The sequence below is a fragment of the Cygnus atratus genome, chromosome 5, assembly GCF_013377495.2.
Source record: "Cygnus atratus isolate AKBS03 ecotype Queensland, Australia chromosome 5, CAtr_DNAZoo_HiC_assembly, whole genome shotgun sequence".
Classification (NCBI taxonomy): domain Eukaryota; kingdom Metazoa; phylum Chordata; class Aves; order Anseriformes; family Anatidae; genus Cygnus; species Cygnus atratus.
Genome location: NC_066366.1, coordinates 39,223,314 through 39,240,144, shown reverse-complemented (window position 1 = coordinate 39,240,144; position 16,831 = coordinate 39,223,314). Strand labels below are relative to the sequence as shown.

General features: G+C 35.9%; 1 protein-coding gene across 1 annotated transcript in view; it reads left to right on the top strand.

The window, feature by feature from the left end:
• Positions 1 to 16,831, top strand: part of BAZ1A (bromodomain adjacent to zinc finger domain 1A) — a 61,848-nt gene that overhangs the window by 20,986 nt on the left and 24,031 nt on the right. Inside the window, exons 4-14 of the mRNA XM_035539455.2 lie at positions 42 to 185; positions 3,965 to 4,066; positions 5,376 to 5,463; positions 6,184 to 6,318; positions 6,926 to 7,028; positions 9,517 to 9,683; positions 10,437 to 10,532; positions 12,310 to 12,448; positions 12,902 to 13,048; positions 15,927 to 16,022; positions 16,150 to 16,374. Coding sequence (XP_035395348.1) covers positions 42 to 185; positions 3,965 to 4,066; positions 5,376 to 5,463; positions 6,184 to 6,318; positions 6,926 to 7,028; positions 9,517 to 9,683; positions 10,437 to 10,532; positions 12,310 to 12,448; positions 12,902 to 13,048; positions 15,927 to 16,022; positions 16,150 to 16,374 — 1,442 coding nt within the window. The remainder of the gene's footprint in view (positions 1 to 41; positions 186 to 3,964; positions 4,067 to 5,375; positions 5,464 to 6,183; positions 6,319 to 6,925; positions 7,029 to 9,516; positions 9,684 to 10,436; positions 10,533 to 12,309; positions 12,449 to 12,901; positions 13,049 to 15,926; positions 16,023 to 16,149; positions 16,375 to 16,831) is intronic.

Sequence of the window (16,831 nt, the reverse complement as noted above, 5' to 3'; positions counted from 1 at the left end):
AAAGATTTCAGCAGTACTAAATGTCTGTGTTTTTATTTCAGGTTGCAGTGCAAGATTTTGGAAGTCATTGCTCCAGTGCATCACAACGGCATGGCGAACGGCCATGTCAGCAGTGCTGACGGAGACACCATTGTCATCAGCGACAGTGATGATTCAGAAATGCATGATAGTTCTGCACAAAATGGGTAAATGATACTTTTACAGTAAAAAGCATGAGGGTTGGGTGGAAATGAGATTAAAGCAGATGTGGCAGGGTCTGATTGAAACAAATTGCTCCATTTGTATGGATCGTGAGTATTCAGGCAGCTTGCAAGTGACAAGCTGAACATTTGCAGGTGCCTTACACTGTCATGCCAGTTATGCCACGTATAATCAGCCAGGGAGCTGTGTATTATGAGAAATTGAGTACCTACAGAATAATTGTTGTTAATCAGTTTGGAATGATAGTGTTTGTGTTGAAAGATGGTAGAAGAGCCATGTATGCCTGTCACTGGTCCTCTCTGTGGTACAGAACCTGTGCTGTTATATTCTGGAAAATGCGGTTATATTCTGCAGTTCTACAGTGTGGTACTACTTAGCATGATGTATTACTTTATCTGTAAATATTCCATAATGGGACTCAATATTGAGATTGCCTTAGAGGACGTGATTTTTTTTATAACTGTGAAAAGTCTTTTCATAGTCTTCGTGTGTTTGTCCAAAATATAAAAGTCTATAAAGCTTTCTTCTTTTTTTTGTGTGTGTAAATATTGTACCATTGTATTTCATTGATTTGATTATAATTTTAGGTGCAATGAAAAAGCATGCATCTTGTATCAAGGAATTGTGTATATGCTGCAGTAGCTTAGTAACATTGACTAAGAGAGCTTCTGGCCTATGATGGGAGTGTTAAAACTGGAATATCCCTTTACTGACCAGTAACTGAGTTCATGTCTAGCTGATCATGGCACTGTGAGAGGAAAGATTTCTGGGCTTCACAAGCACAATGTTGATGAAAGAGGAGTGTTTGAAAGGGGCCCCAGTCTTGTATCTAGCAATACACAGGTTTCACCCAAACTGTTACAGACTTCGAGATACCACATGGATGCAGAAGTTAATCTGTTATTGATTGCTGCATTAAGACTTCCATGGCCTGACATGCCTTGAATAACTAAGGTGTAATTCCTCACTTGGCTAAGAAAGTAGTGTGGGATAACTTTTTAATTTATATGTATTCTTAATTCTCTCCTGTTATTTGAAGGCATTGTTCAAGTTGTTTATGAAGAGGTCCTACATCTTTGAGAAAATTAACGCATTTTCTCTTCCACAAGGCATGTGACATTTGAAAGGAGGTTGTCAGAATATTGCAGGCACGCACAGAGCTGACTGCAGGACTGATCACTTTATTGCTGTCATTTTAATGCGTGCAGAGTTGTTAGTAAGCTTGTGCTCTCAGTCTTTGGTTTTCCCCACCTGATTACTTATTTTGGCAATGCAGAGAAGGGAGGAAAAAACAATTTTTCTCTTAGCAAGAGACATTGTGAGAATACATATTTGAGGCACTGCTCTGTGCCATATCTTTTTTTCTTAAAAAAAAAAAAAGTATGCTATGAGTTTAAAGTGTAAACATCTTACAGCTTTAAAATGCCTACTGAAAAGTTTTGAGCTAGTATTTTAATAACAAATGCATTAGCATTTTGATTAGTTTCTGGTTATATGCAACTTAGAAAATAGGTTTTGCAGGTTTGGCAAATAATATCTGAAAGTAGAGCCTTGTTGTCAGATCTTGTATATTAGCATCTAACCCTTACTGATGATGTGGTTTAGCAGATCTAATCCTTGTGAGACTGTATCTTGTTGTTTGAGGGGAATCTTGGATGTGGAGAATATGGATGCTGTTAGCCTTGGGACCAATGTCAGTTCAATGTACTCGGACTGTGGTTCAGCCTCCATTTGCAGACAAATCCCCAGGTTTTGAGAGCCACCTTCCATGCAAAGCTGCAGTGCCTCCAAACAATGGTGCAGCAGATGCTGGGTGTATTTGGGGGGGGGGGGGGGGAGGGGAGGGGAGCACAGCACAGATTGATGGGCCATCTGCAAATATTTTTCCTAAAGAATCTGTAAGGCTAGAGAATCTTAACTGAAAATAGATGTCATTAGAGATCCCAACCTTTCTCTGACCCGACTCGCGTTTGCTTGGGGCAAAAATAGTCAAGTATTCGGGGGGAGAAACGGGGGAATTTCCTGGTGGCTTTTTTTTTTGTGTGTTCTGCAGTAAAAGCTTAGGTTGTATGGGGAGAAAGAGGCCAGAACAGTCTCACTCTTGTACTTAGAAAAACAGGCTGCCTTGCAAGGCCTGAGTTACAAAGCAAAAGGTAGCAGCCCTCTTAGCTCTTAAATTGTTGATGCTATGGCCTGGAATCCTCTGATACAAAGGAGATTAGTGGTGGTGATACAATAGCTGTGTTCATACCTCAAACTGCTAGACTTCTGTCACAGTGTGCTAATGGTAAGGCTGAACTCTTGCTTTCCTGTCAGCAGCAGACAGGAGATCAAGGGGCTTGTGCTGGTGATTATATACAATATCAGCTGCACTTAATTCATGGCGTTCCCTCTGGAAGGACTATGGGTAACATGAACCATCAACAACATCAGAAATATTAGAAGAAGAAAATCTTACTGGCTTGCCAGCTAGTTTGTGGCAGTGAATTTGGTTGTTTATTCAATCTGAAGTGGTTATATTATCTTTATTTTGGGGAATGGTTAATTGTTTTCCCAAATTTGGGAATGTAAACAGAGGTAACTGAGTTTTTTGGAAATAATGCCAATGGAACCTCAGCATTCTGATTTTTTTTTTCTTTTATGATCTTCATCCTAGTTTTCTGCCCTTATTTGGGGAAAAAATTATGAAAAGAATATGTTAAAAGGTATAGTTATGGCTTGTCAATAAAGCTATACAGTATCTTCAGTAGCATTAATCTTGTTTCATCTTCAATTCTTATTTTCTTTCTCTCTTTTGTTCTTTCATCCCGAATCTAATAATAGTGATGGTAGGTCTAAGTCTACCACCTACTGTAAGGAAAAACTGAAGTACTGGCTCTAAGGCAGCTTAAAGCCTTCACCAAAATGTTCGAAGTCAGGATTTTGTTTCTAACTGCAGTTGTCTTGTCCCCAGAGTGGTATAACCAGCGTGTTGCTATCAGTCTTCAAGTGGCTGGTTTTGCATGTTGAAGGTTTTGTCAGATTCCAGAAAATAGAGTTCCAAATAGAACAAACTGTGTCATGTAGCTGGTGTTCTCCAAGTGAGCTTTCTGCATTACCAAATGCTCTTTTAGTCAAAGAGAAGAAGAAACTCCCCTACCTTGTTTCCAAAAGGATGACAGCATTTGTTTTAGATGCATTCCTGATCCTCTAACCCTTAGTATTTTCCCTTGCAACGTTTGTAGTTCCATGACTACTGCAGCATATAGGTAGCTCCAACCAGACTCAGACTGGATATCGAGACAGTCACGTCCTGGACTGAATATGTTTTAGTCTGTCTCAGTAGTTTTGTGGTAATGGCTACCTTAAGGTTATGCTGTCTGAATATAATACAGCAGGGTCAAGTGGTTTGATGCCAAAACAATCAAAGGATTGATATGATTTGTATCTGCCAGTGGTTCAAAATAACCTCTGAGAAGTATGAAGAGATGGGTTTGACATCCTGAAGAGCAAAATTGATCATCCCAACAAATCATCTGTACAGTCCACAAAACTTTCTCTTTCCTGTTTCTGGCGATTCTACTGACTTTGAGTTAAAACAAGTAGCAGAAAAGTTGGCAGGAGTGAACAGGTCCAGTTTGGTACTAATGGTCTCTGTTAAATCTGGTTGGGTATTCTGGAGTGGTCTGCTGTGTATGTATACAAATACATATAACATGTAGAATAAAAATGAATATTTTGTGATTGTAGCTAACTTACTTAACTTTTCTTTAACATTTTGTAGGAAGAAGAAAGCCATAATTGATCCTTCTTTGTTCAAATACAAAGTCCAGCCTATTAAAAAAGAACTGTATGAATCTGTTATTGTTAAAGCATCTCAGCTAAGGTAAAAATTAGTATATGAAAGTTAAAATGGTTCTCTACAACAACTATGTGAGTTGTATCACTGAGAAGACGTTTTTGATGTAAAATGGCATTTTATGATAATACATTAGAATTATTAATTAGAGACACTGGAACAAACTACTGTGTTTCATGAGATTTCTGTGTTAAGGGTTCCAAGCTTTACTAGTTTTAATGCATAAACCAATTCTTTTCAATTCTGTGCTTTCACTGGCATAAGGATGAGACCTGCTATTGCTAATATTACCTGTCCCTACTGTTGTGACTGAAGTAGGTGAACAAGTTTGAGAATTCTACTGTGTAACACTTATTAAATATTGGCATTGTGAAATCTTTTTGTGTTACAATGATACTGGTTTGAAGTGTTGAAGGTGGCATTATCAATGACTGTTCTACTATTATAAGATAGAAAGCTGCAAAGACCTTCTTTTAAAAATAACTTTTCGTTGAACTTCGTTGGAAACAAAAATCTTACTTTTTTTTAAGAGTAGATTGTGCATTAAAACTCTATAATCTGGATGCTCTGAAAAAAATATCATGGATTTCAAGTAATTTTATTCCAGCGTAAATCAGGATTATTTTTTTCATGTATTATTCCCGTGTAATGGGCAAGTCACTTGATGTAATTAGTCCTTGTTCAGGTAATCGTCTATATTCTTCCGTGCGCTTAAGCGCTTGCTGAACTTTATGGTAACACGGTACTTCCAGCCAGATGGTTTCTATAAACTCAGCAACTCCTGGTTGGTTTTCTCTTTTCTATGAAGTAGTGCAGATTCCCTGACATTCCAGGAAGCATTTAGAATGCCCACTTTCCCTCTAGAGAGGAGTTATACAGTTTGACCAAACTGAGAATTCACCTCTCACATTTGCTGGCTTGAGACTTTCGTGCCTTACCTTGTCGTTTGTGAGTTGTGAATACTGCATTTGTGCTCTTTTTTCTTAATCTTTGTTTTGTACTCTCATCTAAAGCAATGGGATTTTCCTTTTATTTTGATATTATAAATCCCACCGATTGTATGGAATGTTTGCAGAGGATCTAATGAGGTTGAATAGGCTGTGGAGGTGTGTGTATGTGTAAGACAGAGGACATACTAGGATTTTCAAAACAGAAATTAGGGATGCATATTTGTGCTTAAATATACATAAATAGTAAGGGTGTAGTTTATAATTAAGAAAATGGCAAAAAGCTTAATCATATGATTGGTTACATCAGTTCTTGCACATGTTGTCAGCTTCATTTAAACAATGATTGCATTGTTACTTGATAATATTAACTCTATTTCCTAAAACAGCCGGAGGAAACATCTCTTTTCTCGTGATAGACTTAAACTTTTTCTGAAACAACACTGTGAACCACATGATGGAGTCATTAAAACTAAGGTAAATAAGATGGAATGGTTTATGTGATAGAATACTGACCTTAATCTTTTGTCCTTTCTTGCACTTCTCTACTTGTTACTCAGTTTTTAAACTACATTGAATTTAACCTATTATAAGTATAATACGTTGTTAGTATTTTTCCAAAATGAAGAATACTGTATTTTTTTCTAGAAATGGGTTTTTGTTAACTTTTGCGTGTAAACAAGATAGTAGTTTCCTGTACACCAGGCAGAAGTTAGTTCTCTAAGATCTTCATTAATTACCAGTTTAGAAAAGATCCTGAATAAAAATGGCAGCTCTTACCTACATTAACAAAAATACAAAAATTAAAGAATGTATTTTTTTTTTACTTAGTCTATTTACATTCATCAAGGTATGCAGCTAGTATTTCTGAGTCACGTAAAACTAGCTATTTCAGTTTTGATACAGGACACTAATATTATTCTGTTGTGATGCTTTTATCTTTGGAAATATTGTAGACTGAACTAAGTCTCAAATTAGGTCAAATTCTGTTTTTCAAATGTGTGCTTGTTACATTATTATACTCTTGATGGATTAACTCTACATTTATACTATTGCAGAGTTTTATTTCTTATGCTAAGATAACCACTTGTGAATCTAGTTACTTTTACAGTCCTTTTGAATGAATGATTCATTAATTATATTTATGAAAAGGTAACAGTCTCACAGTGAATATCTGTTTTCACCTCTCTTACTAAGGCAACATCAATTGCAAAATATAATCTAGCAGAACAACATTTCTCTTACTTCTTTCCTGATGATCCACCCACATTTATCTTCAGTCCTGCAAGCAGACGGCGAGGGAGACCTCCAAAGAGGGCGTCCATTAGTCATGTAAGTAATGACAAAATTTTAAACTTCAGATCAAGACAAATCAGTGTAGACTTCAGTTTTTCCATTTTCTTTGTGAACTTTCAGAACAGTTGGAATTCAAGATTGACACTGTTTTTTTCTTTGAGGATAAATTGGGAAATATTGCATAATTGTTATTGAAGTAGCTTGCTTTGAATTTAACCTTGTGAGAGAGATCAAACTTTGTATTTATCTTCTCATTCTTGTCATTCTTACTTCTGCGATCCCACCAATAAATTAGCTTTTCAGTGTGTTGTGAAGGCATATGGAGTACCTGTCCCTTCTGGGAATGATTAATAAATAATCTGCTAAAAAACAGAATTCATACTCTCAGATACAATTTCGTCAGTTGCCTGTAATTAAACACATCAAAGCTCAATGCTCTAATCTTTTTATTTAAAAAGAAAGATGGATGAAAGTTTTCTTTTTCTGTTACAAGACAGGATCTCCGAATAGTCAGTGTATTTGAGAAATGGTTACAGTTTTGTTTTAGAGAGTAGATGGAAAAAATGGGAATATTTGTTGTAGGTCATTTCACTGTACATGTTATGTTCTTTCTTCCCACTCCCCCCTCCCAACCCTCTATCAGGAGGACAATATTGCAGCTAAACAAAATACCCAAGGAAACAAAAATAAAATAACAAAGGAAAAGACGAGATTCCAAAGGCAAAAAGAAGATATGCAAGCCATGGGTAAGTTGAGGTTTAGTCTTGTGACTGGTAGAACCTGTTCTTGCAGGTCTGAGAGCTGGCCATAATTAGAGTATTTTTGGATTGCGCCTTTCAAGGGGGGAAAGTAATAAGAATGTACTGCTGCAGTTGTATTGCAAGGGGTACCTCAGTGGTTAGAATTGTTCCCTGAGTCTATTTATTTGACTAAACTGTGGAAGGGGATGAGGCTTGCAGTCCGGCTATGTTGGTCTCTATCTTAGAGAAGTAAGGAGCAAAATAAAGTTTTGCAGAAGTTTATACATATCTTCAGAATCCAAATTTTATCTGCTGAATGTGTATCAAAGCACAGGCTTTTAACGCAAACTGATACGTGATTTGAGGAAGATCTGTAAATAGAAAAACTACCAACACTTTTCTAATTAAAAGAGCACAAATCACTTCAGAAGTATTTCTTGGCTTAATTTTGATGTTTCTGATCTATTTAAACTTGGTTTCAAATGCAATAAGAGGACCCACATAGCTGTTCTGTGGGTTTAACTAGGTAAACTGGCATGTCCTCTTGTGGAGACATGGTAAAGACCGTCTCCTTGCCCAAACAAAGAGATGGTCTTTTGAATTATAAGCACAATTTGCCTTCATAAGGCTTTCATCTGTGGACATAGTCCAGTGAACTTGTGGTTTCTCTTTTATTTCCACTGCCATACAATATTTTAATATGGAAGGGACCTTGGGAAATTATGTAGTCCAATATTTGCTTTTAACTGGACTAACTGCGAAGCTGCATGTGGCTGATCAGGGCCTTTCCTGCTGAGGAGATGAGGATGCTAGGGTTTAAGGGGTTCTGCAGTCTTTTGTCCACATCTTTGCACAACTGGCATTTATTTCTTATGTGCTGAAGCTGATCGCATGGAATAAGGTCATAATGGAACACCATCAAGGCTGCTTCCTTTCTTGTGTGGCACTCACTACAGCTTCTGGAAGGCTAGTTAAGATATGCTTTGGCTTAATTTTACATTTATCTGATTGCATGCTAGAACCCAAAGCTCTTAGAACATATGGTTTCAAACAATGAAAGAGCAACCAGTCTTGTAATAAGTTGCCTGGCACGGAGATCTAAATGTATTCTTAATGTTTTCTGCCACCTGGCTAAAAAGCTCTTGAGCAGGTTGATATTCAAACTTGGTAAAAAGCTTTCTCATCTTTGTTGGGGACACAAAATAATGAAGGAATCAAATGGAAAAAAAATCTTAAAAACCATGTTGTCACGCTTGTGTGTGTTCATTTTCAGCCTACTGTTGTCCCATGACTCTATAAACTCTTTTTTTAAGAACTGCATCTTTTCTTGTTGAAACAGGTATGACATTATACCAGTTTCTTGAAAAGTATGATCCCATTTGTAAAATAAGCTTAAACGTACACTTTCAAATGCACTGTTAATGTAACTGAATATTAAACTAAACATTTTTACCTGTAAATAATACTTAATTGGAATGGTAATTAGTAAGATTCATGAAGTCTTAAAAAGAGCTGCTTATAGCGCTTTAGTAATGTGAAAAGGTGTAGCAAAATACCAAGTACCTTGGAAAATCAACCTTCTTGTTATGTAGAAGACTGCAGGGAATGAGCATCATTGCTTTTATTTTCTGGGTGAGAGTCACTACTGTTATGTCCCACACCTTGCTGTAAAAACGATCTAGCCTATTTTCAGAATTTCACACGAAAACTGAATTGGAAACTTTTCTGGTGTTACACTCTGCGTTAAAGTAAGAATCTTTTCTCATTTTCTTCACTTGTGATTCTAGCCATCTTGCTTATTCAATTAAAATGGTAAGCCTGCTGATCCCTTTTTATTTGTTAGCCTGTGGCAGTTTACAGATACTGTCTGTCCACAGAAAGTGGAAGTATGTGTCCTGCTGTTTTCCTGCAGTCAGCTACAAGAAAATCTGGATCTCCTCAGGCAATAACATTTATTAACAACTGAAGTTCAGCTTAAGCTGTGTAACAGAAGTAAAACTGGCACAAAAAACACTCAAGTACTAACTAGATTTGAAATGTATTGACTTTTCAGTAATAATTATATTAAATATTTAAAAACCACTTTAAAGTGTTTTATTATCACAAGTATTTCATGGTTATATGTCATTCCTACTTATGACATGGTTTTATTAAGCAGACATTATTAAATATACTGCTGTAATTATACGCAGTTGGAATCTGTTGTCATCTTTGTTTTTTTGATAGAAAAAAATAAGTAATAAACATCTGTATACTCATTAAGAACAGAGAAAGTTGACTTTATTACAGTGGTGACAACCTTGTAAAACATGTATAATACTTAAGCCCTAAAATTCTGATTCTCTAAAGAACTTTCAAGTGATTGAATTTCTGGTTGTATAGAAACAATTCAGTCTTCAAAACAATATCTTTTTCATGTGGTAATTATAACAGTCTATTTAAGCACAGCTAAATAAAATTAACACTTTGTAAATAACTTTTCTTTCCTGCATAGCTTTTGAAAAAGCTAGATTAAAACGAGAGAAGGCAAATGCTATAGAAGCCAGGAAAAGAGAGAAAGAAGATAAGGAGAAAAAGAGAGAGGAATTAAAGAAGATTGTCGAAGAAGAAAGGATGAAGAAGAAAGAAGAGAAAGAGAGACTCAAAATCGAAAAGGAAAAAGTAATGCATTTGCAGTATATGTTTCATATAGGAACAGCATAGTGGCTTTCTAACTTATTTGTTTCTTAGTTGCTATCTGCTTCTAGTTATTTTCCATTAACTGTTTTTGAGTTCCTAGAAATGCAGCTTTAGAAGAATGGATATTTGTAAGACATACCAGGGAACTGCATTTCTAGATAAACTTTTTTGTGAACTAATGTTACAAACTAGGGAAAGTTACTTTGTACATACTTCAGAAATATTTTGATTTTTTTCAATTTTGCATGATAGTGTTTGATTTGATGGCTGTCTTCAGTTTAGAGACACCATACTGTGTCAGATTCACAGCATATTAGATGTGGATTTCCTCGTGGTTTCTCTTTGGATTGAAATTGCTAAATAAGTTTCTGTCACTTTAAATGTGAATAAATTGTTTATGCCACTATATTCTGCCACAGCCACATCAGTATATATTTTGATGGTCTTTTTTTGGCAACATTTGTGAATACTCTTATTTTAGATGTTTTTTTTCCTTCAGTTGGCCTCCTTCTAATATCAAACAAATGAAAAAAGTTTAACAAAGCATTACTGAAGTTCACTTTAAAACATTTTGTTAATATAATCTTATACAAAATAAGTGAACAGATTATTTCATTTTAATGAAATACAGTTTAATTTTATTTTTCAGTGTGATTGAAACAGTAAATGGCGTAGTTTTAAAAATTGTAGTAGGGCGATCCAACTGTATCTTAATACAATTCTGACTTTTTTCAGGAAAGAGAAAAGCTGCGTGAAGAAAAAAGAAGATATGTGGAATACCTTAAACAGTGGAGTAAGCCTAGAGAGGATATGGAGTGTGATGATCTTAAGGTATGATTGAATTTGGAATACCTGAAACTCGTGCTTCTTCGGGACCGCAAGCCAGATTCTTTTATACAGAGGTAGATGGTTATCAGCTGTGGTTATGTTTCCCAATGGTGATGCTACAAGGATGGTGTGTATCTGCGTTGTCACACTCCAGAAAAACTTAATAGGCTGTTCTTAGTCTTATTGTGGAACAGATATATTTCTAATATTTTTTTGTTTAAATTTATGCAACATGAGTTCACCTAGAGTAAGCCTGAGTTACTTAAAGATTTATGTAATGAAGAAACCACATTTTTGGATGGAAAAGAAAAAGGATGTTAGTTCATTACTACCTGTAGTACACTCTTGATTTAAACTCTAGAGATATGCTTACTTAATGAATCTTTCTGGATAATACTGGAAACCTATAGGAAGTAAAAAGAATTTACCTCCCAAAGGTAACGTTCTAAACAAGAGTAATGTGGTTCTGCGTAACAGAAGATTGTCTGCTATTATACGTTTACATACACTTTGTATGATAAATTTTGGCAGGAGATAGCAAAAGGAGGCAAAATTGTCAAAAACACAAGGGTGAGTTTGAGATACGTAGGGAAAGATGATAGAAGCAAAGAGGACAAGTAATAGTAGAAAAGTAGTAAATTAATTGAAATGATAGCATGTGTTGGGAAGAATATATGAATATATGAAACATATTGAATATGTTTGCAGTTTGAGTTGTAATAGGCCTTTGAAGAGGAGTGAAAACTTAGCTAGTGTATAGAAAAAGAAGAAACTGAAAAAAAGTGAAGGAGTTTGTCATAATGAGAGGAAGCTGTGCAAAACAGTGCTGCTGTTTCAAGTGAAAACTGAGAAGAATATAAAGATGAGCCTGGCTGAGGAAGCAATAAGACAGTTCTATCCACAGACTGCTTCTCAAAAAATACCCTTCTCAGGAGACAGATGAAATGCTTGGTGTGTTCTTCTGAAAGCGTAATATCAAGTATTGTTCTCATTCATATTCGTGAACTACCACTTTTGTGGAAAGAAGTCATGCTTTCTGGAAAGTGTTTCTCTCTGTTTACTGAGAACCGTTATGTGAAGACAAACCTTGAAAAGTTGCATCAAGATAGTAACTTGAAGGTCAAAGAGTTAGACACTGTCTGTGAGTTCTTGGTAGTATCTTTTAAGTGGTCCTGTTACATGGTTTTATCAACTCCGTTTGAAGTGTCTTCAGGTATCATAACTGCCTTACCGATGCAAAAAGACAAATACCAGAACATGCAGTCATTGGGCATGACCTTGCGTATCCTAGTATTAGATGGGTGTGTTTGATATGTATGTGTTGGGTTTTTGTTAGCTTGTCTTTGCAAGCAGTGATGAGTAGCTTTTTCAGAATATGTTTATTTTTGCTTGTCTGGACAATTCCATAAAACTTTAAAGTCAAACTCGTATGGAATATTGCAAGTTTAAAGGAAATATGTCTATACACACTGTTCTTAACTTGTGGATTTGAGTTCCTCTAAACAATGATAAAAAAATTACTTGTTTGTGAAGTTAAATAACTTACGTATCTACAAAAGATTTATGTCCAAGTTGCATGCTGTTCTGTTTTTTGTTACAAATGTTACACAGATGTTACCATGGTAATAGGTTGTCTTGCAGAACTATTTCCAGTAAAATGTAAACAAACAAAAAAAAAAGTCCAACAGATATATTCCTTAGAATCACAGACTGTTTTTAATCACCCTGTGTATTCTGCAGGAACCAGATAAAATATTAAGTTGTTCCTTTTGGATTGCAGGAACTTCCTGTTCCGATGCCAGTGAAGACAAGACTTCCTCCTGAGATCTTTGGTGATGCTCTGATGGTTTTGGAGTTTTTGTATGCTTTTGGTGAACTTTTTGATCTTCAAGATGAATTTCCTGAAGGAGTGACTTTAGGCAAGTTGTCATTTATGTGGCCAAGTGCCCCAATTCTGTGGTGTCCTTTCTCCTACTGACCATTTTAGGTGCAGCCTTATACCACTAGTACAAAGCTGTTCATGCAGCTTTGATAAAGCAGTGCTTACACATGCGTATCAATCAATTTTTCTCCTCACAGTCAATTTCTGCAGTGTTTATAAAAAGAAAATTAACTTCAATTAGAAGCTGTTAATCTACTCATTATAAATGTCTCCTGGTACTTCATTCTTGCAGTTGTATATTAAGAAAATAACCTCGTTCGGTCAGCACTTTTTCTGATAGCATCGCCTTAGGAATATTTGCAGTAAATTATGGAAAAGTAACTTGATTGTCATACCTGAAGGAAAGATTAAAAAAATGTTTACATTCTTCAGTACGTAATTGTTTTCCAGCTTTGTGGCAAAAGTGACGCTTCTTAAACTTTATTCACAGAAGTTTTAGAGGAAGCTCTTGTAGGAAATGACACTGAAGGCCCACTATGTGAATTGCTGTTTTTCTTCCTGACTGCCATCTTTCAGGCAATGGCCGAAGAGGAGGAAGAAGTGGCCAAAGATCAAATAGCTGATGCTGAGACCAAAGGTCAGATCCTTAATTTTACTGCTGAAAAAATGAAATTTCACTTGAATTAACTTTAAACTGCATGATTTGTGTCATTTCCTTGTTTAACCTCGTCTTATTATGCATGGATATTGTATATAAATGGTCTTGTTTTTTCACTTATCTGAAATTAAAGATTTGAACTGGGCATGGAGGAAAATATAGAAAAAGCAAGCTCATTATTACTTCAGTTGTGTCCAGTAAAGCATAATAAGCATTTAACAGCACTGCTTACGCTTTGGAGGTGAAGGAAACTTTTGTGTTCACCTTTGTCCTCCTGCTGTTCCTCCTTCAGCACTGCTAGATGTTTCTCCTGAGGGTCAGGAAAAAGAGTCATTTACATAAATCTTTTCAAAGGTCTTTAGATACAGACATTTTTTTCCTAGGTAATTATTTGTGCTGGGAAGTTTTTAATGTATAATGGAGATTTCAATATCCATCATCCTTCAAGACATCCAAGTGTAAAGTTACAGTGATGAAATACATGTTTGTAGATTTCCAATGTCACTCTGTCTTTAGGCTTCATGGTAAGGCTGAAAGTTGCACATGTTTTTACAGGAATTCAGTATACTATAAACATTAATCAGAAGGAAGCACAGAATTTATTCCAAATGTATGTAGTAAACAACATTTTATGTCTGCATCCTTAAGCTGTTTCTGTGTTGTGTTGGGCCAGGTCAGTGATTCAGCCAGTAGTCTGTGAATGCTCTAAGGTTCATTCTGCAGAGCGTTGTACTCTATTGATGCTACCCAGGGTGCTTTCCAAGGGTTTGTCAATAACACAGATTTATTCTGATTATGCCCTTGCAAGGTGCTTCTCCCTTGCTTGTTTTAGTTCAGCTATTTAAAGCCTTGCTGTGGATCAGGGAACTGATCTTAACTCTTCGTTATGCTCATCCTATCTATCAAACATATCAAAGATGATGGTCTATCAAACAATGTGTTAATATGGTTGAGGAGGTAGAAGGAAGCACCAGAATTGGACCCTGGAAAATATTCAATATGTTACTGCAGCATGTACCTTCTGTGTTTTGAATCTAAGGTCTCAGACTTTTCCCAGTTCTTTTGCTCCATGCAGTGCTTGGTAGAAAGGGATGACAGCTATTGCCACACTGCTGTTGTCCAGTAGATCTTGTGTTTATGGACTGTCAAACTTGGCGTATAGTTTAAAAAAAAAAAAAAAAAAAGAGAAGCTCTAAAAAAAGAGAAGATCCTTCCTGCTAGTCTTATGTCATTAGAGTTAGGTGGGAATATAAGAACATTTCATGCTTGATTTGATGATTCCTTTAATTCCTCCCTTGAAAACTGTGCAATACTTTTGTACTTATGTCCAATCTATAAAATACCTTTATGGATGCTGTATTCAGGAAGAGCTCTTGTTAATTGGGTAAAGTTACAGATTAAATGCAGAGTTAAGAATTTTGCTCTACAACTGCTAAATTCAATAGTAATTATATAAATTTCTTCTAAATACTGGGAGCACAAGTTGGGCAATATAAGCAAAGATTCAATTATGAGGTAATTGTAGAATAGTTGATTAAATTCCATATTGTTCACAGGAATGAGTAGAAGAAAATCCAATAAACTTGTTTGATTTTACTACATGGGGCTGGCAATTGCAAAAACATGCAGTGTCATTTTTAGTTTGGCAGAGTTGTGGGCAGGGCACTCTATCTTCTACTTTTACTTTAAACCTTTGAACTTTCATTTTTTGTAATTCTTGTTTAGAAGCTTCTTTCATGTAAAAGAATAAGATGTTTTCGCCTCTGTAGTTCTGGCTAACCAAACTGTTAGTAGTCAGCATGAATGTTTGCTCACTTAAGTTCTGTGCAGGCAGTGCTTCCATGACAGAAAACATCATGGGTGCAGGATTTAGGTGTATAGTACCTTCTAAAACAGTGTTATAAGATGGGTAAGGTGGAAGGGAGAAATGGAGAGATTCATTTTGCGATGTCTTGGTAACAGGTTTCAAACAACATTAATCACCATTCAAGACTCAGTTGTGGACTTGCTTTTTATGTGGTCTTAGTTTGGATTTGTGGCTCTTTGGTCAATTGGTGACATAGGTCCAAATCATTAAGTAGTTACTGAATAAAGTGAAATTGTTGAAACAGCATATAACGCTGAAAACAAATCTGCCAGCCCTCTGGAGAAATACCTGTAAGTGCAAAGGAAATTTCTGTCTAAAAGACAGGAATTTTGCTGTTTCTGCTTTCTAGTTCCCCTGCTTTCCTTGTCAGTTTGCTAATACGTGATGCTACTTATTAACTGCAGCTGCTGCTTTTGGCGAAATGTTGTTTGTTTTTAAAGTCTTGGTAATCATATTTGTGCGAAACAGTGAGGTTATCTATAAGTTGCATATTAAAAATGTAGAGTGAATGGTGATAACCAGCATCAAAATGTCTAATTGGCTTGGATGGTAATTGGCTTGGATGGTCTTTCTTAAAACTTAAATGATAAGAAGTAACAGTTCATTTGAAGGAACAAAGTGGAGGTGTTTGCATTTTGCTTTTTTTTTGCTTTCAAGTGTGTTTCCTGCTTCATTTCTTCACTGCCTTTTATATTGCCATTGTGCATGTCTCGTGCATTGTGGTTGCTTTAGCAGCTTACATATATACTACTGGGAGAATAGTGTGTAGCATGTGGTGCATGTCCTTAGTTATTAGTTGGGTTTTTAGTTGCATTTAAAGATATGTTACTTCTAATTTGGATGTTGAATTGATTTTTGAATATATTCATGCTTTTGTAAATATCGGGCCTCTTTTCGCTTTGTCTGCAACTTTAAAAAATGGCTTGCTTTCCTCCCTTCCACAGTACAAGTTTTAACTTGCACTAGAATAAAGTGTTTATTTCCTTAAAGATTTAACAGAGGCTTTGGATGAAGATGCAGACCCCACAAAATCTGCACTGTCTGCAGTTGCAACTTTGGCAGCTGCATGGCCCCAGTTACATCAGGGTATGTGTGGGTTTCACTTCTTGTTTTGTTACTGTTCTTGTTTTACTCTGTATTTTAAAGCACATTTTTATTTTTGTATACATTTAAATGTCTATATAAAATAACTGTTCATTCTTCTCAACTATAGGCTGCAATTTGAAAAACTTGGATCTTGATAGCTGCACTCTTTCTGAGATTCTCAGACTTCACATTCTAGCATCAGGTGCCGATGTAACATCAGCCAATGCAAAATACCGCTACCAGAAACGAGGAGGGTTTGATGCTACTGATGATGCTTGTATGGAGCTGCGATTAAGTAATCCTGGTCTCTTGAAGAAACTTTCAAGTACCTCAGTGTATGACTTGTTGCCAGGTAAGATAAAATGTTAGGGATGATTAGGCTGCTTGTCAAGTGATCAGCTTTTTTTGTAACTTCAGATCAACAGTGGTCAGTTAACTAAGTAATAGAATATTTTAGGTCTGAAGGGATCTCTGGGGGTCGTGTAGGTCTCACCAGATCAGCGATCGCATAGATAGCATCTCATTATGTCTGAGAACCTTTTTATAATCCTATAAAAAAGGTTAGTTTTATTTGTCATAAGGGGCTCTATGTGATAGAAGCACCTGAGCGTTTGATTCAATCCCCTGTTGCCATTCTTTCTATTTTGGGTTTTGTTTATTTGTGAATGGAGAAAAATGATTATCTACTGTTCCTTTTATCTCTAGTTTGAAAGCAATATTGCATTTTAGTTCTTTTCCATGCTATAGGAGTTGATAAAATAAAAGTTAAGACTTACATTTCTGAGCAAAGATGATATTTTTGCCATTTC